The 27,814-nt window shown below is 40.9% G+C and overlaps 1 protein-coding gene and 2 long non-coding RNA genes across 3 annotated transcripts; all 3 read right to left on the reverse strand.

Annotated features, from left to right (window-relative positions):
• Window positions 1-4,602: 4,602 nt before the first annotated feature.
• Window positions 4,603-27,814, reverse strand: tspan1 (tetraspanin 1). Its single transcript, XM_026148267.2, has 8 exons — window positions 27,659-27,814; window positions 27,454-27,516; window positions 21,598-21,804; window positions 20,461-20,535; window positions 15,010-15,108; window positions 13,534-13,677; window positions 4,997-5,080; window positions 4,603-4,912 (listed from the first exon to the last, which is right to left on the reverse strand). The coding sequence occupies exons 2-8, from the start codon at window positions 27,508-27,510 to the stop codon at window positions 4,853-4,855; spliced, it is 726 nt and encodes a 241-aa protein (XP_026004052.1). The 5' UTR covers window positions 27,511-27,516; window positions 27,659-27,814; the 3' UTR covers window positions 4,603-4,852.
• Window positions 6,255-6,707, reverse strand: LOC145421364 (uncharacterized). The gene is made up of 2 exons (XR_013902697.1): window positions 6,597-6,707; window positions 6,255-6,302 (listed from the first exon to the last, which is right to left on the reverse strand). It is a non-coding gene; the product is annotated as an uncharacterized LOC145421364 (long non-coding RNA).
• Window positions 12,835-13,287, reverse strand: LOC145421363 (uncharacterized). The gene is made up of 2 exons (XR_013902696.1): window positions 13,177-13,287; window positions 12,835-12,882 (listed from the first exon to the last, which is right to left on the reverse strand). It is a non-coding gene; the product is annotated as an uncharacterized LOC145421363 (long non-coding RNA).

Genomic DNA, 27,814 nt, shown 5'->3' on the forward strand with positions numbered 1-27,814 from the left:
TTCAACAAGCCCTGGCCTTAACACTACTACTTCTCTCCATCAACGAACATTAATAATCCAGCCTGGGGCCCAGAGCTACAGGTCTGTCTTGGGTACAAGAGGATACCTGGGACACAGAGTCTATTTTTTATGTTGGAGGAAGAATTAACACTACAAACAGCACTGGTGAGTCCGTCCAGCAGTGATGGTAAAACTAGTTATAGTTAATTGTGATTGTTCAACCACAACAGTGTACAGCTGCCAACAGCTGTGTCTTTTTGTGGATCGATCACTAAGCTACATCTTTGACAGAACAGTACAACTGACATAAACACACTGACCTGAAAGAAGGCAGTGCTCCTTATAGTTTGGTATTTTAACTACTGAGTGTTTGTCCATTTTTGTACATACATTTTAACGAATCTCTATTTATTTTACATCTGTCAAAAGTTAGTGTTTTTTTCTAAATAAGAAAATCCACTTTGATCAAGTTCAATGCATTTTTAAGAGTCTGACTTTTACAATGAAAAAATGTAAGTGTGTGTGTGTGTAAAATCTAAAGGTTGGCATTTTTCTCAGCATTAGATATCGAGTGTAAAAGCCCCATGGGTTTGTACCGTTATTGACTGTATAGATCACTTGCCTCGGATTAGTCTTGATGATGTAATCCGAAAGGTGGCTGAGAGACAAAAACCTGAAAAGTCATACTTTTAACATGTGCTGCATCTGAAACCAGAGAAATTGCAAATGCTGTGATGTTAATGTGTGCTCACCTACAAAATGATGCACATTGAACAAATCACTTTAAATTCGGGCAGTTTTTTTGTTTGTTTGTTTTTTTTAAGTAAATTAACCTTTTTCCATGTAATTATCTGTTTCTGGCATAGTTCACTACTGGCTTTTGCTCTGTCAGGGGAAAAAAAAGCACGTGGCCCTTCCAGTACCAACAAGTAATAATTGACACAGGAACTGAAAATCATAATTAACAATCATTAGGAACGAAACCTTTTTGTTGTGTACCCCAAAAAAGGAGGAAAATTCGTGTCTAGGATCAGATCTAAATATGCAAACGTGTGCTAAACAAACAGTTCAGGATATTTGTATCCTAGCACAGCATTTACGTGTGTACGCATTTTTTTTGTTGTTGTTTTGTTTTGCTTTTTCCTGAAGCAGACGCACTTTTTTTCTGTGCTTGCTGCTGTTTTTGATATACAAGAGACAGCGGCAGCTGCATAAGGTGCTGAACGTTCAGTTGCTTCTTTGTTTCCTGATTGAACAGTGTTCAACTACTGAAGCTACTAAAACTGAGCTCAACACTGTTACTTTTCACACAGCCATCCAGTCACGTAGGAGAAGGGCTCAGATAACAAGAACACCTGGTATAAACACTAAAGAACCGAGTCAATTTCTCTGCTTGTACCAAATGAAATCCCCAAACTAGCACTTTAGTCATATATTAATTAGATCATTGTGGGTCAGACATCACAGCAGGCAGGTACTTGCAACCAGCTACTTCCTGGAAGCAGCATGTGTTAAAAATGTATTTTTTCCCCCTCCTAATTTCTTAGTGTGCGTATAAATTTTGGTCTCTCTCAACCATCCTGGAGGCCAGAGGCTCCACCACTTCCATCCACTGAAGGTAGCAATGTGAAAAGAGTACTAAATCTTCGTTACATATATTTATCTGAGTTTCTAATTGCAGTGTTCTTCATTTTTAAGAGTAGTAAATACATGAGAAGATTTTTTTTTTGATAATCTCACTGGCCGCATTCAATGCCCTGAGATGCAGCTGAGAGAGAGAGAGTGTGTGTGCGTGTGAGAGAGAGAGAGAGAGAGAGAGAGAGAGATTTCTCTTGTAAAGCTTTTCTAACTGGTGGTCAAATAGAAACCAACCCTTTAAGAAAATGTTATTCTTTATGGTAAGACATGCAAAAGCAAACAAAGTATTATCTGCTTATGGATACATTTATTTTTAAAGTCTCTGTACTGGTCATGTTATCATTTCAAACAACTGTTATGGATGTTTCAGGCAATTAAAAATGAAAAGATAATTGAAATATTTGTTCCACTTGAGGTCTAAAAACACTGACTTTTAATCCAGATGTTGATATTCTGCCAGATGTTTTAAAAGAACGTGGAGTTTTCAACCATGTTAACAGAGAGGTGTGAGCGTGAGGAAGAGATACTGGACATGTTCTTACCAGCTGATGTAAGAACGCATTAACCAAATGAGTGTGAATTTTAATTCTGTTAGTATTTGCAGTTATTTGATTGGAAGGTGTTTACCTGTCAGAATGAACCACTGACGTTGGGGCTAAGTTTAAGTCCTAGTGTGTTTCTCTGGTTTCAGATCTCTGCAAATTGTCTTTTTTCCCCCTCTGGTTTGTTCTTTCATTTCACTTTGTGGTGTTCCTGCTTTTCTGGGTTTCAAAGGTTAAATTAAATTGAATCATTGTTTCAATAGCAATACAGTTGATTTAATACTGTGGCAGGATTCTGAAAATACTGGAAAGCGCTTCGTATGAGTGACAGAGGAGGATTTGTGGACTTGAATGCAGTTTGACATGTATGAGTTTCTTTTATCTTGGAGATGAATAAAGATTTTTTTTAAACTCACTCTCATGCTTTTTTGCTTTTCTTTTTTTTCCCCCCTCAAGGCTGTACTGTACAATATTTTAATAATTCAGAAATAAAGATTTATTGTGTGTATAATATTCATGGAATAAACCAGAAGCTCTTGTTGTTCTGAGAGTGTGTGTGGGAGAGAAGAGAGCTGCCTCCAGATTTCCCATGAGAGGCATGCAAAGGAACTGGGAGGCAAAAACCACATAGGGAAATGTATGCAAATCCTCAGGACTCGGTGGATTTCTGTATTCATTGTGGCTGACCAAGGATGAGTGCGGCTTCCTATCCTTTGAGGTCCAACTTTTGCAGCTAAACTGTTTGTTTTTGGTGATTAACCCCACTGACATCAGTCTTTTCTTTTGTTCAAGGAGAGCCACATGTTATGATGCATGTATGTGTGTGGAGGCAGACTTCTAGAGGCGTTTTAAATTCTACTTTATATTTAAGCCAGCAATCAAAATGAAACGGATCTGAGGCTTTACACTCATCAGAGTTTGGCTTGTAGATGCTGCAGAGGACATGCATCTCTTTAAAGGACCATTGTTCAACATTGTGAAATTTTTTGAAACACTGAGATTATTTGGGCATGACAAGGGGGATCTGAATTGAATTGCATGTCAGTGATAGTATTCTTTAATCTTTCATTTATTATTATTATTGTTATTATTATTATTTTCAAATGACTTTGTAACAAAAGCAAAAGAAAAGGATCTTCACCCGTGGTCTCAGATCAGTTAGATGTTAAACTTTGAAATGGTGCAGATGAGGGGGTTCTGTGGGAACAAGAGCAGTTGCAGAGATGAATGGAAATTCTCTGTGCATTCATCATTATGAGTGACATGTTTCATAGCATACAAAGACATTTTGTTCATGCATCATCTAAATTATAGATTAGTGTGCCTGCTGAAAATTTAAGGGTCTCCTCACTCTCACTTCACTACACAACTGCAGCCATGACAGAAGGAACTCGATCAATTTATACAGAACTCTACAACTTGTAGTATAACTGTGTAATAAATATAACATGATCTCATTTGATCAAATATCTTACATGCTGTTCCTTTTTCATTTGAAAGTCAGCCATGTCTGTACTTCTTGCTGTTATTTTTTGGTTATAAATGACTGTTTGAACAAGGCTAATGGATAATGTTTGAAAGCATTAATTCAAGAGCAGTGAATAAACAGTTGAAATTAAAATAGAGAAAAAATGTCTTAAAAAGGTAAAAATATTAAGTTGCAATATTACAATAATACAGAGAAAACATAAACATTCAGACTACGCCGTCATCTAGAAATTTGATTCTGGATTTAACAGGGACCCAGTGAGAAGAAGCCAAAAAGTTACATCAGTACTCTGCAGCATTTTGGATCAGCTGAAGGCTTGAATTTAGAAGCAGGACATTAATGATCATCTTTGTCCTTAAGACATTCCTGTAGTTTAAATAATTGGTGCGTGTTATGTGGTTTCATGAACAATTCAAGCTGCATATGTCATCCACATTCTTGTGTTGTGGCATTGTTATGCAAGGCCTTCTAATTATACTCCATAGAGGAATCATATATAATGCAAATGGTATTGGTCCTATCTAAAAATCCTTTTTAAAAAAAAACATTTATTGTAAATTCCAGTACTTTAGATTTTCATTTTCATCGTCAATATGATGTCATGTCCGCCATTTACGTTTCTTTCACATCACATTTAGCATATGTCACCTGAAGCAATTTGTTTCCACAGCAGACTTTTGTTCAACTCTCCACTAAATATGGGTAAATATGGGTAAAGGTTTTTGTTAGTTAAACTAAATCATTTTGTTCTGGGTGCTCGCTGACTGAACCTCTTCAGCTCACAGTTTTTCGTTTGCTTCTACCTTTAGGTCCTTATACTGAGTTGACTTTCTGACTTTTGTTGCAGATCTGAAACTGTGGCCACTAAATGTGGATATTAAAAAAAAAGCAAAACCCAAAAGGTGTTGAAAAAAATAACCCAACACTGAAACATATTCAACAAATGTTTGAAATATTTTATTTTATACATACATTCTTTTTGAAAAGGCAACATTGAAAACCAAGGATGATATTGGTAAAAGTGTACTACTTCTAACAGAAACTTATATATGATGTTTTTTTTACATAATAAATATGACTTTATAGCTAATTATTGCATAAAAAGAATAAGAGTGATGTTAATATAGATTTGATTTTTAATTAAATTATCTGTCACTCCCAAAATGTTCTCTGTGAAGACCTCTCAGCTATCTTCGTTATCCAGGTGGCAGTACAAATTAATGGATACCAATATGGCAGCAATCTGGAGAAACAAAAGTGTAAGAGTCCAAACAGAATGACATAAACAGGTTTTGAATGCATCCTTAAGCTTTGCATGAGTTTTTACCTCCAGTAATCCAATTCCTGCAGCAGTGCCTCCCATGGTGCTAGCGTTCTCTTTGATGATCATCAGGATCTGCTGAAAACAGCCCTAATAGGAAATGGGCTCTGGTTAATTCCTAATGCATCATCATAACACGCATGGCTGACACTCATGCAGACACTAATGCAAAAATAACAATCGCAAAACTGCAAAATAATGGTTGGCTCAAAATCCACTACATTTCTAGGCCAGAATCAAGATGCTTGGGGCAGTCAACACTTGGTCCAGAATCAAATATTTTAACTGTTGCTACCGTCATAGAATTTAGACATACATGGTCCCCCACTGTTAAAATCTTAGTGACGTTTTGGTGTTTTTCATTTGTTTGCATAGCTCTGAGGTTATGCAAAAAGAATGACTGTGGAATTTCAATCCATGCAGGAGCTACAATGAGACTTCAGTTGAAGATAAGTTAACCTGAAAAAATGTTAAAGCTTAAAAACGTATGGCAAAAAACAAAAAAATAGCTGCAGTAGACAGTTTCCATTGTTTTTACTGGACATTGTTGTCATTGGGCAGGATGTTCCACACATTTTCACACCACTACATGTGTCAGTAATGAACTACAATGTGGGTGGCATGGTTTCAATACCAGGAATATAAACTTTATTTATGCTTAGCACCATTTATGTCTATGTAAAAATATTTAATATTACAGCATTAAAAAGGTCTTTTACAGGTTTTGGTCTCTATAGTAAGTTCTTATCTAACAACCATACTTAAATTGCACTTTTCTTCTAGAATTAAACCCTCGAAATGCAGTTTAATAATACAAGTCTCATACTCCCAATCACTCACACATTCATACAGTGCTTTATTCTATGCCATACCATCTTGTCTAGCACACATACTCTAATATAAAGCCATCAGAATCTCGGCCGAGGATATTTCAACATGTGAACCGGAGGAACTGACAATCAAACTACCAACTTTCAAATTAGTAGGAAACCTGCTTTACTTCCAGGCCCACAGTCCCCAGACAACTTCATAGCATGACAGAATATTTGTTTTCACTTCTTTTGATTCTATTTTGATTCTAATTAGTGGTCACTAACAGCTACATATGTAGCTGGCAGTTGTCTGCTACATATCAGTGAACTGGACCTGGAACGCCACAGAGCATGGCAAACAGTATTTCTTCTGCCCTCAGCTGAATGTCTCTATCCAGCTTATGCAGTGAGCTAAACATAAAATGGCTTCAGTAAACACTCAGGAGACCGCGTGCCATTCTTCGGAGCTTTACTGATCCTTATTTTCCTTTTTTGTAAAACTGTAATAACAGAAACAGAATACAGTGTATTCACTCTCCATACAAATACACAAAGATTACATTAAATATTGTTGACTTATGTAAACAGTCACTACACAATCAAGAGATACAGAGATGGTAAGAGATACAGCTAACACCACATGCTGGTATGCTTCATGTTAGCAGGCTAAACAAAGGGCTAACAGCTAGCTTGTGCTAGTAATGTAACAAACTCGCTAAACACACAAGAAGCTCATTACTTTGCTGAACAAGGTACTAATAAGTGGGAACAATAAACCGTTTTGCCACACTTACAGATTATGCCTTTTCAAGGGCGTCAGATGCAGGAATTTACAGAGACACAGCCAAATGGACCTTCCCTGTCGAGCGCTGGGAGAAAACCACTGCTTGCGCTCTAACATGGTGCTACCCTGTCAACCCACTAGATGGCAGGCTTTGCCCAGACAAGATCAGGAATAAACATATTTTCTGACATGTTGCAACAGTTAATTACAGAACGAATGATTATGACCCGCCATATAACAAACTTATAAAAAACATGCCTTAGAAATAACAGGAGGGACAGAATACTCCCCGCCTGACGTCTGCAGGACGTCACACCAACTAAAGCTGAATCCCACTATTACAAAGGATATTAAGAGTCTTTCAGACTTAGCTTTTAGGTACCAACAAGACGACTTCACTGATGGGTCTCAGGTACACTCTACATTCGCCACTGCGGATGATCTTGACTTCAATCTTCCTTACTCTGCCATCTTGACTGGGGAAGGTCTTTGTGACTAGCCCTAGTGGCCAGTCAATCCTGTTTTCTTGTCCCTCTTTGAGCAGGACCACATCTCCAATTTGTAGATTGGGCTTTGATGCCCTCCACTTGCGACGACCCTGTAGTCCGCTGAGGTACTCTCTCCTCCATCGTCCCCAGAAGATGTTGGCTAGGTACTGTACACGTCTCCATTGCGCTCTAAACAGGTCCTGATCGTGGAACTGACCTGGTGGTACTGGGGGCGCACCAACCTTTTGTGTGAGTAGCATGGCAGGAGTGAGAATCTCAGGATGCTCTGAGTCAGCAGAAACTGTGGTAAGTGGCCTTGAGTTGACTATTGCAGTGACCTCCGACATGAATGTCACTAACACCTCATGTGTGAGCTTTGCATTTCCGTGCTGCAGCAGCATTACGTCAAGGATCCGCCGACTGACGCCAATCATGCGCTCCCAAGATCCAGCCATGTGCGATGCATGTGGAGGGTTAAATTGCCACTCACAGCTTCTGTCTCCAAGATACTTGTTGATTTTGTCGTTATGACAACCCTTCTTGTCGATTTGGAGTTCTCTGCAAGCACTCACAAAGTTTGTGCCGCAGTCGGATCTGAGTAGTTTAACAGCACCTCGCATGGCAACGAAACGGCGCAGAGCATTAATGAAAGATGAAGTGTCCATTGCTTCTATCACTTCGATATGTATGGCACGAGTGCTCATACACGTAAAGATCACTGCCCATCTCTTGGCCTCTGCTTGACCTCCTCGTGTCTTTCTGACTGTAACAGGCCACGGACCAAAAACATCTAGGCCCACACACGTGAAAGGAGGGTCTGTACACATTCTGTCTTCTGGTAGATCTGACATGATCTGCTCTTGTTGCTTGCCCCTTAATCTGCGGCATATGACACAGTTGAAGATGACACTACTGACGGCTCTTTTCCCACCGACAATCCAAAAACCTGCAGCTCTGATTGCACCTTCGGTGAAGTGTCTGCCCTGATGACATACTTGTGCGTGAAAGTGTCTGATTATGAGCTGGGTTATGTGGTGTTTACTGGGAATGAGCATGGGGTGTGTCTCATCTGTTGACAGTTGAGCTCTTGCGAGCCGGCCACCGACCCTAAGGACTGCATCAGCGTCTATGTAAGGACTCAGCTTGCTAAGTGGACTTTGTGTGCGAATGGACTCACTCTGCTCCATGCGCTTGATGTCATCCGCATACACCTCTTTTTGAACTGCACGAATGATAGTAACCTTGGCCTGCTGGAGCTGTTCTTCTGTAGCATAGTTGTTGCACTTGTGCCATCCATGACATGTGCTCTCTGTTTCACCTTTAAACGACTCGGCAATGTGCAGCAGTCTGGCAATAGTTTTTAGCAGACGACTCCAATTTGAGAATCTCTCGAACCTTGTGGTCCCGAGCTCTTTTTTTGACAGAAAGGTGGCACAGGATACGATATCTGGGCGCAGCTCAGTGTCGTTTTCAGGGCAAACAAGGTCAAAAGGTTCTTTCTGTATTTGTCGTTGGCCTGAATCTGTAAGGAAGGCAGGTCCGCTAAGCCATGTAGAGTGAGACAGATGCTCAGCGGGCAGTGCTCGTGTGGCATGGTCAGCTGGGTTTAGCTGTGTGGGTACGTAATGCCATTGGTGGGTCTGGGTAGAACGCCTAATGCGCTCCACACGGTTATGCACATACACATAAAAGCGTCTTTTTTCATTGAAAATATATCCAAGGACCACCTTCGAGTCGGTGTAGAAGTTCACCTCATCGATAGTAGTGTGAAGCTCCTGCTGGACCATTTCCGCCACTTCTACAGCCAGCACAGCAGCACAAAGTTTCAGTCTTGGAATTGTGATGTCTGGTTTTGGAGCCAGCCTGGCCTTTCCAAGAAGAAACCCAACTTCACTGAGCCCATTGCTTGCTGTGAGTTTCAGGTAAGCGACGGCTCCAACAGCTTTTGTGGATGCATCACAAAAAACATGCATTTCTTTTCTCTGAGATTCAGATAGTGAGATGGATGTATACATGCGGGAGATCTTGAGCTGTTGTAAGTGCTTTAGGGAATCTTTCCATTGTTGCCACTTGTCCTGTTTCTCCCTCGGCAGCGGTGCATCCCATTCGCTAATGTCCATAGAGATCTCTCTCAGAATGGAGCGGCCTTCGATGCTGACTGGCACAGCAAAGCCGAGTGGGTCATACAAACTGTTGATGACTGACAATACACCACGTTTGGTGAAAGGCCTGTCATTGATTTCAACTTGAAATGACAATTGGTCTGTCGACAGGTCCCAGCCTAACCCAAGGCTGCGTTGCATGAGTGGGGCGTGTTGTCCACGTTGGAGTTCCTGCGGGCCTGTGGCTAGATCTTCACTTGGGAAGGCACTGACGACTACAGGGCTGTTGGATGAGATCTTGTGAAGGCGGATGTTAGACTGAGCCAGCATCCTTTGTGTTCTGTGAAGGACGTCAATCGCCTGGGTCTCAGAGGGAAATGACTTTAGCCCATCATCTACATAAAAATGGCGCTCAATAAATTCCCTTACATCACTGCCATATTCTTTCTCTCCTTCCACAGCAGTCTTCTTGAGTCCATAGATGGCAACTGAGGGGGACGGGCAATTCCCAAAAACATGGACTGTCATGTGAAACTCGTCCACTTCTCCATCGAGGTCGTGATCGCGGAACCACAGGAAACGCAGATAATCACGATGGTCCTCTCTGACCGTGAAGTTGTGAAACATCTGCTCCACGTCAGCCATCACAGCATGTGGGTCACCTCGGAATCTGAGAAGCACGCCCACAAGGCTGTTATTGAGATCTGGGCCTTTACACAGTACTTGATTCAGAGACACATTTTCGAACTGGGCGCTTGAATCGAAGACTATTCTGATTTTTGCTGGCTTTTGGGGGTGGTAAACACCAAAGTGTGGGAGATACCAGCATTCTTGGTGGGGTTTGAGAGGGGGTGCCCTTTCTGCATGACCTTTGTCGAAGATCCTTTTCATAAACTCCATATAATGATCTTTCATCTCCGTCTTTCTCTTTAATGTCTTCCGTAGGGACATGAGGCGGTTGAGAGCCTGCTCTCTGTTGTTGGGTAAGCGACGTCGGGGATGACGAAAGGGCAGGGGGGCGACCCAGTTATTTGCATCATCTTTAGCAAACTCTTTGTGCATAATGTTCAGAAACGTCTTATCTTCTGCAGAGAGTGCCATTTTGTCATCATCAGTAGTTTGTTGAAAGATGTGTTTGCCCAGTTCATCTTTGACCTGTGTGCTCTCAAAAAGGGGGCATTCTTCTGTGATCTTCACTTTTGTGTAGATTCTGTTGCCACAGGGAGAGAGAAAACTGGGGCGGCCATTATCCAGTATGTTAGTCTTGTAGGAGTTCAATGTGGGTCTGTGAGCTCCCGAGAGGCAAACATCCCCAACAATTACCCATCCAAGATCAAGCTTTTGGGCATAAGGTGCTTCATTGGGCCCATTTGCCTGGCGTCGAACCTTGTGAGCCTGAATTACATCACGGCCTAAGAGGAGGAGAATATCTGCCTCTGGATCAAGAGGGGGTATTTGTGCAGCTATGTGAGCTAGGTGATGATGAGCAGCTGCAGCTTCTGGGGTGGGTATCTCACTCCTGTTGTCAGGAATCTGATTACACTCTGTCAGTGTTGGTAGTGGTATGGACACTTTTCCGTCCACACCCTCAATGACAAAGCCGTGAGCTCTACGGCCTGTTTTGTTCGTTGTGCCAGAGCATGTTTTCATTGTGTATGGAAAGGCTTCACCATGTACATTAAACATGTCAAAAAAGGGAGAACGAGCCAGTGACACATTACTTTGGTCGTCTAAAATTGCGTACATTTTCGTTTTCATTTGAGGGGCTGTGCTGTGATATACTTTCACCATGCAAATTTTAGAACAAGACCGTCCTTGTTGTCCCTGTCCACATACCTCAGTGCAGTTAGATGTAGTCACTGTGGAGCTCGGGATGTCTGGCTCCCCGCCGTGTGCCTCTGGTGTAGAATCAAAGCTCCCACTTCTCCAAGGGGGTGGCCCGGCATGCATGGCGGAGATGTGGGTATCGCTTTTGCACTCCAGACAACGAATATCAGCTTTACAGTCTTTGGCCCTGTGTTCTGTTGATGAGAGACACTTGTAACAGATCGAAAGCCCTTTGAGCAGACTTTTCCGCTCATCCAGTGTTTTCATCCTAAACCCTCTACATTTTGCAAGTGAATGGGGCTTCATGTGTACTGGACACCGTTTGTCGGGATCAAGAGAGTGAGTGTTAGATTTGTTGCTGGGTGTGCCAACCTGTGTTTTGTTTGCTGTTAGCGGGGCTCTAAAATGTGATTGTCTCACCAGCGGCCTTTCTATCCTCATGTGCCCAGTGCTGTAATTTTGTAGGATAAAGCTGGGGTCAGTTTTCATTTCAGCATTGCTATTTACGAACTGGACAAAGTAGGAGAAAGGCGGATAGTGCACTCTGTGTTCTTTCTTATACTTGGACCCCTGTTTGATCCATGACTCTTGCAGGGTATGTGGGAGTTTTTCCACAATTGGGTTTATGCCTCTTGGAGTGTCAAGAAAGCTGAGGCCTGGCAGATATCCTTCGTTTTTTGCTGCTTCAAGTTCCAGGAGGAGATCTGCAAGTTCCTGTAGAAGGTGATTGTCTCTCGGAGTAACTCTGGGAAAGCTCTCTAGGCGTTTGAACAGAGAAGCTTCAATAACTTCTGATGAGCCATAAATCCTGTCTAGCCTTTGCCATAAACGCTGGAGACCTGTTTCTGGATTGTTAACATGGACAGCCCTGATTCTCAGAGCATGCTGGAGAGACTCCCCACTAAGCCACTTAGTGAGCAGATCGAGTTCTTCACTGCACTTTAGGTTTAAATCTTCAGTGGCATTGTGAAACGTAGATCTCCATGCTAGATAAGTCTCTGGCTTGTTATCAAACACTGTCAGTCCTGCTGTCAGTAGGTCACGACGCGAGAGGAGGGCAGCGAGGTCTGATACATCTGCTTGTCGTTGTGGTTTGGCTGCTCCAACATAGTTGGACCAATGGGGAGGTGGAAGTTTGGGCTGCCAAACAGGTGGAGAGCTGGGGGGGTACCCACACGCAGCTGCTGCTGATATGTCCGGCCCTGTAGTGTGGGTGTTGTCTAAGTCACATTTTTGCTCTCTACTGTGTTTTGACTCACCTTCCATATTAGTGTTATTGTGGAAGTGGGTATCTACATACTCTTGAGTGCGGCTGACAGCCGCAGCTATTGTGGCAGGAATGTCTGGTGGCTTCACAGACTCTGCTTGGTCCAGAACTGCAGCCTCTAGGACCCTTGCAGCTGCAAGTGCTGCTTCTGCTTCTCCCTCCTGCTTCAGAGCATTTAGCGCTGCCTCCATCCGGGCCTTTTCGACCTCCATGTCTATTTGGCGTTTGGCATATTCTGCTCTTGCTCGAGCAGCTTCGGCTTCAGCTCGTGCTCGTGCTGCAGCAAGGCTTGCTGCTGAGCTGTTTGACCGGCGTGAAGCTGCTGAGCTGTTTGACCGGCGTGAAGCTGCTGATCTGCATTCCGACCTGACTTCCAGCTGTGAAAGCTGCGAGGTGTCCCCGTGGTTGGACATGATTGCTGTCGCTGGAGTGTCTCAGGATCCTGGCAGTGCACTTGATGCGTGGACAATCTTTTTACTCTTCTGCCCTCAGCTGAATGTCTCTATCCAGCTTATGCAGTGAGCTAAACATAAAATGGCTTCAGTAAACACTCAGGAGACCGCGTGCCATTCTTCGGAGCTTTACTGATCCTTATTTTCCTTTTTTGTAAAACTGTAATAACAGAAACAGAATACAGTGTATTCACTCTCCATACAAATACACAAAGATTACATTAAATATTGTTGACTTATGTAAACAGTCACTACACAATCAAGAGATACAGAGATGGTAAGAGATACAGCTAACACCACATGCTGGTATGCTTCATGTTAGCAGGCTAAACAAAGGGCTAACAGCTAGCTTGTGCTAGTAATGTAACAAACTCGCTAAACACACAAGAAGCTCATTACTTTGCTGAACAAGGTACTAATAAGTGGGAACAATAAACCGTTTTGCCACACTTACAGATTATGCCTTTTCAAGGGCGTCAGATGCAGGAATTTACAGAGACACAGCCAAATGGACCTTCCCTGTCGAGCGCTGGGAGAAAACCACTGCTTGCGCTCTAACATGGTGCTACCCTGTCAACCCACTAGATGGCAGGCTTTGCCCAGACAAGATCAGGAATAAACATATTTTCTGACATGTTGCAACAGTTAATTACAGAACGAATGATTATGACCCGCCATATAACAAACTTATAAAAAACATGCCTTAGAAATAACAGGAGGGACAGAATAGTATTCCTGCTAAACACTAGCTTGTTTGAATTGTCATTGTTTTCATGCCAGAGCTGCACAATGTATAATATGGTAATTTCACCTGCACATTGCTGTACTCTGCCTGGGCTGGGGTGCAAGTGTTGTTGTTGGTCCTGCAACAGATGGAAGGCAGGCTGCCTCCAGTTGCATTTTGGAAGTTAGAGCCCATGAAATCAGTGTAGTTGGAGAAACCACAGCAATGTAGCTGAAAGAAGGATGACATTCTTGTGTTATTCATGCCGCAGGAAAATATGTGAAGAGGGTTATCTACATAATGGTCCTTTCTTAAAGGCACTGTCTTGTCTTGATGTTAGTGGTTTCTATCTCCTCTTTCAGACATATATTCCAGCAGGGTGTAGGTGTTACTTGCCTAAATCTCATTCTTCTCTTTCAGCTAACTCTTCTGGACTTGCCTTAGTCTCTGCAGGTATTTGGTGGTTGCAACTTTCCTGGCAGCCGCTTCATGATTCCCACATCCCTGTGAGATTGCCCTGTAATTCTCGCTATTCTTAGTGTCTGCAATGTTCCCTTTTGGTTTTGCAATCCCCTCAGTTCTGACTACCATCACTCTCTTTGTTTGTTCCCTCTCCAGTTCGAATAGCATTCCACTGTCACTGGTGTAGATCTTGGTGGGATGGATAAGTGAATCGATGTCCTGTTTACTCCTGGCATACAGCTTGATATCATCCATGTAGAGGAGGTGGCTAACGATTGCTCTATTCTGTAAGCAGTGTGTGTAATCAGTCTTGTCAATCACCTGGGATTAAAGAGTTCAGGCCTACAAAGAACAGTGGGGGGAGAGCATCTTGAACAACTGCTCTGTTTACCAGTAGCTGATGTTTTGCCCCTCTGATCCCCAAGGATCTGTGAACATTGGGGATCAGCACTGTCCAGCCTTCAATTATCCATTCCAGCTACGTGTTGTCCGTTATCAACCGGTTCATTTCTGCTGCCAGGTGCTCATGGAGTGCAGTTAGTTCTTCAGCAAGCAGATGTGAATCATGTTGGGGCCTGGTACTGTCCAACTGGTGCTGTTCATGCTTGACACTCTTTGTTGGATGTTTGTAATGGTTACTAGATCCTGTTCAGGCAGCAGAAATCCAGACTCATCCGACAAGACAATGTGTTTGCAATTGTCTGTTATTTGAGTTAGTGTTGCTTTCCTACCAGCTGAAAGCATCCCAGCCAACCTTGTCTGACTTCCAACATTCAAGGAATTTCACTCCCTGGATATTTTCTCTTTTGAAGATCATTGTCTGTAGGATGACTATGTTCTAAAATACAGGTAGATCAGCGATTTCTGAAATACTCAGACCAGCCTGTCTAGCATCAGCACCTATGCCATGTTCAAGTCCCTTAAACCACTTTTGTACATGACTAAATGCATTTGTTTCTGTCATGTGATTGGCAGAACAGATATATATGTTAATATGCAGTTAAGCAGGTATACATAAATCAATGGTGAATGTATATACAGTTTATATATATAAAGTTCTAAACACATATAACAAGAATAGGAAAACACAATATCCTGTACCTGTGTCATGGTGCTGTTCCAGAGCTTAGTGACAGCAGGATCATTACCATATTGATTCTGTAGAGCAGGAGTCGCCCACGCTCTCAAGATCCCCTCAGCCTGTGGAAAAAACTGATTTACTGACATCATATATAAACAAATATATCCTCACTGGACACATCTAGTCTGAATTTTATATTTTGTTTCTAAAGTCACTGGGTCAAAATTACCCAGTGACAATCCTTTCTATCTATACTCGCTAGGTTGTTATGTTTAGTTTTAGTGTCTTGTGATGTCTAGGTAAACTGTGTCAGATGTGTCCTCACTTCCCACATTATCCCTCTTGTATTTAGTGTCTGTGTCTTCCTTTGCTCCGTGTCGCGATCCATGGCTGTGTGTTTACTTGTGTGCCTCTCCGTGTGTTTAGGTTATATTTTCCCAGTTTACTTTTGTATCGTTTTCCCCTTGTGTCAGCAATAAAGCTGCCTTTTGAGTTCACTTTCTTGCCCCCGTGTAGTCTGCAATTGGATCCTGCCTGCCTTTCCTGCCTGCACAGAGCCGCATCATGACAAGGATAGCTTGCCCTCATGTCCTCCCTTCTTTGTTTCCTTTCCTTTGCAGATTGCTATTTCTGTTTTGATAAATAAACCTATCACGTACTGTCACAAAGACCTAATTGATGGGTAGGGAGGGTCAGAAATGTACTCTAAATGCATGTAGCCATGTACAGCCCTATTTTCTTTTCTTTTTAGCTTCTCTGTGTGGGTGGACATGTTTGAATGCGTGCACAGTGAATGGGATACATGGGGTATCCCAAGGGGATGCTGCGATACAAGTCACGATTAAATGTGCCCCCCAAGTGAGGCTAAAATCAGAAAGATATATTACTAGGAGGCTAATTCAATACTGTCAATTGCCCTGCGCCTTGTCACTTTCTGTTGGATGCATACACGTGCATTCGCCCACACACGCACGCACACACGCACGCACGCACGCACGCACGCACGCACACACACACACACACACAGTGGATAAGCAACAAAGAGCTTGAAGTAATACACAGTTCAGCGATGCAGGAGATGTTAGCACTGTACATCTATCAATGTAGAGTGGTATGAACACATTTACACATGATCAAAATCTCCACCTTCATCTTTTATTAAATTAGTGATCTCTTGCTCTATAGTATGTTGCTGTTTTTCAAATAATTAACAGTATCTTTTCTTGTATGGCATACATGTTAAGAAGAAAGCAATAAATAAAAATCAAAGCAACTAATTCCAAAGAAAGTGATATACTCATTTGTTCATAGGAGTGGGTTAGTTGTCATAATTGTCATAATTGTCATATTTAGTCATGTTTTTGCTCGTTGGGTTAGCGGGTTGTTGGGTTAGCGCAGAGGTTCCCAAAGTGGGGGAACAGAGCCATTGCGGGAGGGGGGGGGGGGGGGGGGGGGGGGGTATGATAATAAAAAAAAAAAAGAGAATGCTTGGATACTGCTAGTATAATGGACAGAGTTTTTTGGGGGGCTTCCAAACATCGCCAAATATGTTTCCAAACCAACTTCTGTCCAAGCCAAAGATTAGAAAATATGATGAAGCACATCTTGCCGTTGGCTTCACCTACGTGGCTTCACCACCTATGTGTCGCCTTCTGTTCCTAAAAAAAGCAACAGAGCACTCGGTGGTCTCACAAACTCAGGTGGGATACTGTCTGTCCAATCCAAAGTAAAGTCCGGGTTCTGTCTGAGGTTGATGTCTAAAAATGATCAGTGCATTGCTGGAAGATGCAATAAGACGGTAGTTGGGAGCACTGTGCCACTGGATACGTCCATACGTGCCAGCAAGAAGTAGCTTTCCAGAAGTGGTCCTTGATTCTTGGAAAACTCTGACTCTTCTAACCCTTCTGAGAATTCTGTTCACTGCTCTGTGTGAACTCTTGTGGGGAACACCTGACCATGGCTGGTCTATGGTGAAATTACCCTTTCTAATGCGCTCAATACTGTTTAGTAACATGGACATGTATGTTTTGGTTTATTGCATGTGTGGGTTAGAATGGATGTTACCAATATCTAATCAGAATTTCATGTTAATGGCACATTTAGAAATATATTTACTTAGAAAATTGGTGGCATGTTCAATACTTTTTAAAAAAATCTGTTGTACATGTATCAGTACAACATACATTTATATTCCTCTTGTTTTTTGGGGTTTTTTGTTTTTTTTTTTTAAGGCATTTGGTTTTTAAACATTTTCTAAGTAAGGATAAGAATTAAGAATTAAAGTGGCGCAACTGTTGTGTCACTAAACATCACAGCACATCTATTTCACAGCACATCTATTTCATGTACTCATAACTCATATCATATCAGCCCTGTAATATATCTCCACTTTGGTCACTTTGTACAAACAGAACCATGACAACAACCACTGACAGCTTCTCATAATACATGCTGGAAATCTCAGTTACTCTGACTACCTGAAGGTTATTGACTTCCTGGTTAGATGAGCAGCAGAGACCCAGAAACCAAAAGGCAGATTTATGCTGCAGATAAGTAATACATGATAGATCAGGTCTTTATTTATATCCTCCTTTATTTGTACCCTCCTCTGTCTTTTACATATTTACACAGGCAGCTATATATATGCATATTAGATGTATATTGTCCATTTTCATTATTCCACTGGTATACTGTTTATTGTGTCTTATGAAAAGCAGGAGATGGAAAGCTGGTCTCACACATTAATATCCACGATGGAACTTACCATGTCTGCAATGAACAAATGATGCTAAAGATAACAAAGAGCACATTAAATTGTTTTAATGAAAACAAAGCTGAGTTATATCTTACATTTAATGGGGGTTCAGGCAATAGCTTGGACCCACTCCTCACTTTCTCTAGACAAGCATGCTCTCTGTTGTCAAAACGTGTCTCACCAGTTGCCGTTTACATGGTTGGCTTTGGTTTGCTCAGCTTTTGGAAATGAGAGTGGAGAGATTGAATTTAACAAACTCAGAGAACGACAGCAGGAGAGCAGCTCAATGTTCAGTCTCCAAGGACAACCACCAACACACTTGCCTATAGCTTCTTTGTTTGATAGGTGGCACACTCAGGATTGAACAGGAACATAATATATTACATTCCACCCAGAGAAAGAAGTTAAATGCAAACCTGGACACTGCAAAAAATAATCTTTAACAGAACATCAGGGCAACTGCATAAAAGATTTAAATCGCTCAACATATATATACATATATATATGTATATATGTCAATTTAGTTCAAAAACTGCTGATTCAAAAGCCTCAGTTTTAAAGTATTTGCACACACATACATCAATGAACGAGAAGGTCGCTTCCCTTTGCCTTTTGGGTCAGAGAATGGGTTCTGTCATTTGTGCTTATGCACAGAATGGCAGTTCAGAATACCGAACCTTCTCCTACTGGGAGACTTTAACACTGTGGGCAACAACAGTGAGACCTAGAGGGGTGTAACTGGTCGGAACAGCGGGTTACCCTGTGGGACTTCAGAAGTAGCTCATGGGTACAGGCAAGCCAAACAGAATGTGGCTCAGCAGTAGCTGAAGCCAAAAAATCTGGTGTGCAGAGGGTGTTCCTGACCTCAACTGAAGATATAGTCAACCAGTGGAAGGAATACTTTGAGGATCTCCTTAATCTCACTGACACATCTTCTGTAGAGGAAGCAGAGTCTGGGGACGAGATCACTGAGGTAGTTTATCCTTTATTGGCCAAGATTTGTACAGGTCCAATGGATTATTTTGTTATTTTGGGTGCAAAATGAAAAAATAATTAACATCTTTTAGGAACCATTTGAATTTTCTCTCTAGCCCAAAATGGTTGAGGAATATGAAAATGTGAAGCGCGTGTTAAATAATCTAATCAGACCTGATTTTTTTTACATCCATGTTCAGACAGTACTACCTTGTGGATGTCTTCTGCTACCATGATAACACAATATCCCTGTAAAGCTCACTTTTTCTTCTTTCCAAAGCATTTTGTCTCTAGCACAAATGGTAACAGAGTTATTGACATTTAAAAACTCCTTGTAAAATGGGCCTGCTGGTGGGCAAATGGTAAATTATAATGGCCAACAATAAGTCTGTTTGGTTTCCACCGCAGATGCCCTTTGTCACCAATTCTAAAGGTTAGCCAGGTGGCACACCATTTGTCATCATCACTATACATGAGATTGTTGTTTTCACTGGATTATCATACAAATGATATGGGGCAGCTCTGTCTCAGGAGGTACAATAGGTCATCAACTAATTGGAGCATAGTGGATGGATCAGTCTGTATGTTGAAGTATCCTTGGGCAAAATAATGCGTTGCCCTCTGAGTTACAACCACATTCATTGGAGTCAGTGTGTGTGAGTATGAGAGTATGAGAATGTTATGTCATAGAGTAGTAAATGCTGTATGAATGTGTATGTGACTGAGTAAATTAGTAGAGAAGAATCAGTAGAAATTTAGAGTAAGTTAAAGAAATAAATGCAGCAGCCACTTGGCAAATAATAATGAGCCAGTCAAACTGTACAGTGGAAGCCCGACTTACGAAACTAATTCGTTCCAGAGGGTAAGTCAAAATGTTCGTAAGTCGAAGCACCTTTTTCCATCGCCTTTTCCCAAAACCAAAAACGTCCTCCAGTTTTTGGTTTTGGGAAATATTTTAGCAGTTATAATCTACAGGACTTTCTTTTGCTTGTTTTGTTTGTTTTTGCTTGTTTTTGTCCTTTTTTGTGATACTTTTTGCAGTGTGTACCTGCAGCTTAAACTGGTTTATCAATAGCAGAAGTTCAAACAAATTAAATGAAATTTTCAAGCACTGCAGAGTTCCCTCTGCTCTATTCCCCATTTCCCAGCTGCAGAAAGCCAAGTATTAGATTACCATTCTTGCCTCTGGAATTTCAGGAACAACCGATTTTCTCTTAGGACCCCAGTCTTCACTAACCTCCCTTTTCACAGCGCCTTTGAATTCCTTTTAATTTTTACTTGGTGTGGCACTAAATGAAAATGGAGTATGCATGTATGCAGGTGTGTGTGTGTGAGTGTGTGTGTATGTGAGTGAAAGAGAGAGAGAGAGAAGGCAGACAGAGGGGAACACATATCTAAATAGGCTGTTTTGCATATAAAATGCTTTAGGTTTTATATTTCAGAGTAATATATTGTTCAAAGTGAGAGACAGTGCACACAGCCCCAGGCTATCCCAGAGTCATTAAGTAGCAGAAATGTAGTGAGGTGGACATAAAGCCCATAATTCAATAATAGTCCACTGCTAAGATAGAAAATTTATATTGAGATAAAATCCAGACAATAGCACAATGAGGTGAAAGGGTGGGAGAAAAAGCAGAACTAGATGAGAAAAATAAAAAAAGACAAAAGAAAAAGGAAAAGGAAAAGGAATGAGAGTAATGGACAAAGAGAAAAAGGATGGATGCAGGAAATGAAAACTTACAAACGAGGTGTAGGTCAAAGCTACGACTCCAGTAGCCACTTCAGAAATGAATATGATGAGCATGATGGAGGCAAACTGCAGGGAGAGAAGAAGAGGGGAATGTGTCAAGGTTTTTCAAATATACTGATTAAAAAAAAGCTTATCTATAGTCGCATTGTTGTAAAATCAATGGACAGTGAGTACACGGGTCTATGCTGAAAGGACAGAGCTGATGATCCATCTTCATTTATTATGTTTAGTTCATTACAGCAGTTTCTCAGGTAGGCCAAATATCTGCTGCTAACTGTGATGCCAGTTGTAGAATATACTCCTCTGCTGTCATTCAACTCACCAGGAGCTGTAGACATGATGGGGGCGCTGCAGGGGCAAAATGTGCTGCCTGTGCTCCTCATTACTCACTGCAGTGGGCTAAGAGGTAGTTAACGTCTTCGCTAATGAGTGTAATAATGTACAATGTGTTGTACAAGGGTTGGTGGTGTTGCTGATATGGATGAGGAAGGAGGGTGGCTGATGAACCCAGTGTAAAAGCAAGGATGGGTGGGATACCAAAAAAAATGTGGGCCACTTCATGAAACCACACAGTATCATTTTTAGTGTTTTTGATCTTAATATCAGTGTCCTCATTTAAAAGCAGTGAAGCAATACATATATGGATTATTAATCCATGATTGCTGTTTTATTCCATCTAATGAATTGAAGTTTAACATTTAGTCTTATTTCTTTAGTTGCTCAAACTTTCCATTGAGATGTGATTGAGATATGATTCCACTGAAATAATATTTAAGCAATTACAGGTGACAAACTTTTATTGACTCTGAAGACAGACTGAAACGACTACCTGAAACTGTGCATGATATCAGTGACTGACGTGACAGGGTAGTAAAAATATTAGAAGATTGTCTAGGCCTCCGGAGCCTGGAAAATCTATTAGTGACTCATTATCAGCTTCAAAATTCTGCACACCAAGTGAGTTTCTCCATCTGAATGCACACAGAGAGTGACTCTGCGTGCACCCTATGGTTTTCCTTCCAGTATTTGTTCTTTTCCTATTTGTTACTGTTTGCTACACACTTATTTGTTACGCCAGTGTTCAGGTACTTTATTAGCCATCGTCTAAAGCAGGAGTTGTCCACTTACTGTAAGGAGTAGACACTTGCTCTTCTTATGGGCTGCATAACAGCCCAAGATTCCCAGCAGCACCAGCGCAGCCCCGATGACAATGCAAAAGAAGCCAACATTGACCACCTGGGTACTTTGTTTGGAGAAAGGTCTCAAGATCTGTAGCAAGGAAGCCCCATCACTGCTCACCCAGATCCCCAATGCCAGCAGAGTGAGGCCACCCATCTGTAGGAGAAACAAGATCCATATACTGTACACTTAAGAAAAAATTGTGTTCATTGCAAATTTCTGTTAAGTATGTGCAAGTAATTCCCATTTGACAAAATAAGTAAATTAAATTGTTTAATTGAAAATGGGATGATCTGTTCAGTTCACTTTTTTATTTCTTTATTGACTTCTGCATTTACTTTGCCATGCGTCAAGAGCAGTGCATCAATTTTAACATAGTATGTCCGTTTCTGTTTCCCTCACTCTCACTGTTATTTTCAATGTATTCTACTAGTACAGAATCATTTAAATTGTATTATTGGATACATTAATTGGTTACATTGTTTTTTTTAACAGAGCTGACAAATCAACAAGTTATAATCTCAGACAGACAGCCTCACGCTGATCTTGTTATATCAGATTACTGCTTTCCCCAGGGTGACTGTAGCTTAAGCTATGCATTGTAATGTTAACTGTAAAGTAGTATTTACAGGTAAAAAGAAATTATGAAATAACTACTACAATGACACTTGTAGCATTCCTTATGTTTCCTGCATTTTTTATGTTTGAAAAGACAAATAGGGTCATCATCATTATTATGCACTAATTTGCATATATTTCTAATACACAGAGTGTAGTCAAATAAGTAACCAAAAGTGTATCTTGGATATTTCTTTGCACTAATGAGAAAAATGGCTATGTAGCCTAATAGAAGGAAACCAGCTTAAAATATAAAAAAAAAACTGCTTGGTTCATGAAGTCTTCAACCTGTAGTGTCTCACACTGGTCCACAATCAAGTAAGCCTCCCTATGGATATAGCCATTGCCGTTACTTAAGAAACCACATTACAAAACATTACATGCTGCACCAATTAGATTGATGCATGAGCATTACAGACAACAGATAAATTCTTTCAACCACAATTTCCGACTATTTAATGATGTGTTATGAATCCAAACAGAGGTGTCACCAGACAGTGTAGTAGTCTTTGTGTCTAGATTTCATGCCAGCAGCCCCTGAGGGTAAAAATAAAAGTTCTTTTCCTCTTTCCATCTTATAAAAATCCCAATTAACTTCAATGTCTGCAGCAGGCTGCTCTATATGTTTTATCAGTCTCTTGTTGCAGGCACCATCTTCTTTGCTGTAGCGTGCTGGGTTGCAGGCATCAAAGCAAAGGACACAAACAGACTGAACAAACTCATCAAGAAGGCAGAGTCTGTTGTTGCCATGAAGCTCGCCACCCTGGAGGAGGTGATCAGTGACAGAATGCTGGCAAGACCGCAGGCAATGATGCAGCCCCCCCCCCCATAACACACTGGACAATCTGAAGAGCAGTTTCAGGAACAGGTTCCTTCAACCTCGTTGTTGAGGGAACGTTACAGTAGGTCTTTCCTTCCCGCTGCTATTATTTATATGTATATTTATGTTTATACCTATCTCTATTTATGTATTTATCTTAATATTTATTATTCTTAACATTTCTTAATATTTATTCTATCAATATTTCTGTTTCTACACTCATTTTATATGAGTGCTTGATGTTTGGTGTATATTTGCTGCTATGACAACTCAGTTTCCCTCTGGGATTAATATACAGTAGTTTCTCTGACCTGTGTGAAGGCATCTGCAAAATGACAGCATCTTTATGTCACTACCTTTAATTCACACAGGCTCATTGACCAGGAACCGATTCAATAATCATCCAATGCTGTTTGAGAAAGCCAGCCTTCAGGTTTCTGGAGGAAGGCTCCAGGATTACCGCTTTGCCCGTAACAAAGAGAGAATGTTACTATCCTCCATTAATTTTATGGACTGCAGTGTAATTTTTCCATCTCCAGCTTTACAAAAACTGGACACTACGTATGTGTCCAGTATCCCCATGGGCATTCACCGAATAGCTTAGTAGTTAACAGCACTGTTTCACAGAAACTGTTATCTCCAGGTGCTTTACAACACAACATCAAAGTGAAGCCCAGTGAATATTAGTCTCTAGGTTTGGTGAGCGAGATAAATATGGATAACAATTGAAAAAAGGTCAATATGATAAGGGCTAAATGTGATGTTGTCTTGCTGCTGTATTAATCATGTAAAAATATTTAATACATTTTCATTAACATGACAAAGAGTTATGGCAAATTTAAAATTGGATCACATTTTATATCATGTCTTGCTGTCATAAGTCAGTAGTCAATTCAATTGCTGATTTCACTGCTGCGTGATACTTTCTGGTGAATTTCTGTTCACCAGATAGCTGTTGTACTTTGATTCTACTTGCATTTGCTAACAAACTACTGTAATGCTCTCTTTGCAGAACTCTAACTATATGTATGTATGATAAAATGTGCTCTATAAATAAAATGTAATTGCCATGATCTCTCCGGCTCCTCCTTCATGTCTCCATCTTTGACTTTCTCTTCACTTTCTTTTATACCCTTTTAACCTTCTCCCTCCCCTCTGTGTATTTCACCCTCCACTCACCCTACTTTGAAGCCTCATATGAGCAGTCAGGCTCTATCAGACTGGTTTCAGTCATGGGACCCCCTTCTGCTCCATATCAGGAACCAGCACTCCACACTCCAGCACTCTTTCAGACACTGACATGTCCCTTATGGGAAAAATCTCCTGCTTCCTGTCTTTGTCTTTCCTACACATTCTCTTTGTTTTTGACTCTCTCATTTATTCTTGTTTTCACTCTCCACCTCTTACTCTGGGGTGTCTCTTCAGCCTGTTCAGTTCATCATAGCATTGTCGACTAAATGTAATGCAAGAAGCATATTTCCCCTCAAACCCCATTTCTGTCACCATCATGCCCCATCTACAAAAAAGTGAAAAGTGTGCCAGCTATAAATACACTTATCACAGCTGGCACAGTTTTCACCTTTTTTGAGACCTTTGACGGTGTGTTATATGCATTTGGATGTCTTTTTCAGGATCTACATTGCAAAGGGAATGGGAGTAAACCAGGTTTTATGAGACTGAGAATTGGTGCTAGTGGTGGAGAAACAATATCTTTGTCATCTATAGAAACAGAAAGAGTCTTACAGTTAGTGGACTGTGACTGAATAACAGGCTGCAGAATGAGAAACAAAGGCTCCAATAAGGGGAGAGTAAAGCTACAGTGGGAATGAAAAGAGAACCTCAGGGGAATTAGTTCACTTTGAAAAGCTTGGAAAGTGATAGAAGAATAGACAGATAGATTTATCTTTATTAATGGGCTATGTACCACAGCCCTTTAAGGTGGCAGTATTAAAAAGCCATCACTTGACCCAGGAGTTATAATTTTGGATATTGGCCTAATTATAAGGTAAATTATAGAATAGTTGTAAAACAGCTAACTGGTTTGATCATACTCATCACATACAAAAAGTGCAATAGTGAAGATCAAAAATGATCTGCTTATGGCCTCTGACAGTGGACTTGTCTCTATGCTTGCCCTGCTAGAGCTCAGTGCAGCTTTCACCACTGTTGACCATAATATTTTATTACAGAGATTACAACATGCCATAGGTAATGAAGTTGCTGCACTGCAGTGTTTTGAATCATATCCATCTATAAACTCCAGTTTTTTTCATGTAAATGGAGAGTTTTCTTCACACACTGAGGTTAACAGGTATCTGTGCTAGGACGCTTAGGCCATATCATTAGAGGATGTAGCATACATTTTCATTGCTATGCAGATGATGCATACCTTTATCTATCAAGAAAGCCAAATGACACACATCAAATACTTAAACTACAGGAATGTCCTAAAGACATAAAGACCTAGATGCTTTAATTTCCTGTTTCAAAATTCAGATAAAACCATGAGGATTCTACTCTTCCCTAAAGTCTTGGTGTATAAAAACATGGTGTACACATGGTGGATGGCATTACCTGGGCTTCCAGTAACACTGTGAGGAATCTTGGAGTCATTTTTAACCAGGATATCTTCTTCAATGCGCACATTAAACAATTATACCATCAGTCAGTACTGATGCAGAGAAGGTTGTTAATACATTTCAGCTCCATTGGTGTTTATTAAATTAACAACGGGTTCACTAGAGGGGCCAAAATGAGATATCCCCACTAGTTCACCAGTTTTCCTTTTAGGGCCGGTGTAACTACTGGTAGCATGAGGTGTTACGTGGAACCTACGGACATTGGGCAGGTAGTCCAACTCCTGGCAATGCAACATATTGATGTGCCATCCTGGAGGCTTGCTGTTTCTCCTAGCACAGCGGTCCCCAACCGTTTTTGCGCCACGGACCGGTTTATGCCCGACAATATTTTCACGGACCGGCCTTTAAGGTGTCGCGGATAAATACAACAAAATAAAACTAGTACCGGTACCGAAAAAAGAAGATTTATTCATAACACACGTGAAAAGACCCAACGATAAAAACGATAACAAAATAACCTTCAAAACCGAAAAAACCCCTGAAAACCATACATTTCACACCTGAGCCTCAACTCTCGCAGCCCGGTACCAAACGACTCACGGACCGGTACCGGTCCGAGGCCCGGGGGTTGGGGACCGCTGTCCTAGCACACTCTCAAGCCACTTACTAGTGTTTTGATCATGAGCAACACATTCACAGATTAGAAGATTCAGTGGAGAAGTACAAATCATATGTTAAGATAATCTTGAACAGTTAAACACTTTGATTATTAAGTGTGAGATTCAGATTTTGTTTGGACTCTACTATAGTAGTTTTGCATGATTAGCATTTTGAAATAACTGGGCTTTTGAGCTGCCCCTCATTTCACTTCTCTGTCCGATGTGACATATTTTAGCTGCTTCCCTGTTCCCTATGAGATTTATCTCTCTTTAACTAGCATTTGATTACCTGGACCTTGTATGCACCTGAACAGCAGGAAGGGGCTTGTGTGCTCATAGCTCTCGCTTTTACTACATTTAATACTTATGCATATGTACTCACACTATTTATTTATCACTGAAGATAAGGAAACACAGTCTTAGTTGCTATCCGTTAATGTTCCTATACGTGCTCACTTATTTAGTTTTCTCCTGCCACTATGAACAACAGGGTTTAGTTCTTGAAAAAACGTCTGCTTTAGATATGTTTTGAAGGGAGCTGCAGTTGCAAAAATATGTTTGAGCGTTCACATTAAAGCAAGATCTTCATGACCAATAAATAACTGTTACATCATTCTCCTGTGCTGTCTTAGATTTCAGATGGACATCACAATCGCCGCACCTTGAGAGCTGCTGCACCAAATTTATCAAGCAGCACTCAGCCGATGATTTCCATTTTGAGGAAAATGGCTCATGCTATATCTCATCTATAGCTCACCTGGGAGAGCAAGAACCCAAGTGAGCCCAGACCCCAAGCAAACTTAGCTTAACATTGGTAAGACTGAGGTGAAGATGTACGTGGCATAATTAATGTACAGCCTTTAAAGTTAATGAGGTAAAAATTGCAACAACCAGGCAAAATCTTTGGTATAGAAAAAGTATTATTTAGGCCTTCAGAGTGGTCAGAGATGATTATGTAACATCTCTTTTTGCACTGAATGGGAAAGGGAAATTATTTTCCAGGTTGTTTGTTTGTTTTTTTTTTAACTTTTTTTCTACGAATGTCACTCAGTAAATGAGTGTCTCACAACCATGCCTCAACATCTTCCTAGTCATGCTGTATGTGTAATCAGAGTGGAAACATACTTACAAAGATAAAGAAGTTGAATAGCACCATCATGAATTTGAGAAACATGAAGGAGCACATTTTAATCTGCAAAAGGAGGAAATTAATTTTAGGGTTTTGTACTTACATTACTGAGGACTCTTATCTAACACACACGCAAATGTTATTGGAAGGTTATGAAAAGGAAAATTAGAGAAAAGATAAAGTTCAAAAGTGGCAGCGATCTTACCTCTTTCTGTAAAACCAAAGTAGAGAAAAATTAAACCAGTTGGCTTTCTGAATTAAATAGTGACTAAAAATGCAGCAGAAACTTAAACACAAATGATCATCTGTCTCTTTAGTTTATCTCTTTCCAGGAACTTCCAGAGATGCAGGTAAAAAGTGC

The sequence above is a fragment of the Astatotilapia calliptera genome, chromosome 17 (assembly GCF_964374335.1).
Source record: "Astatotilapia calliptera chromosome 17, fAstCal68.1, whole genome shotgun sequence".
In the NCBI taxonomy this organism is placed as follows: Eukaryota; Metazoa; Chordata; class Actinopteri; order Cichliformes; family Cichlidae; genus Astatotilapia; species Astatotilapia calliptera.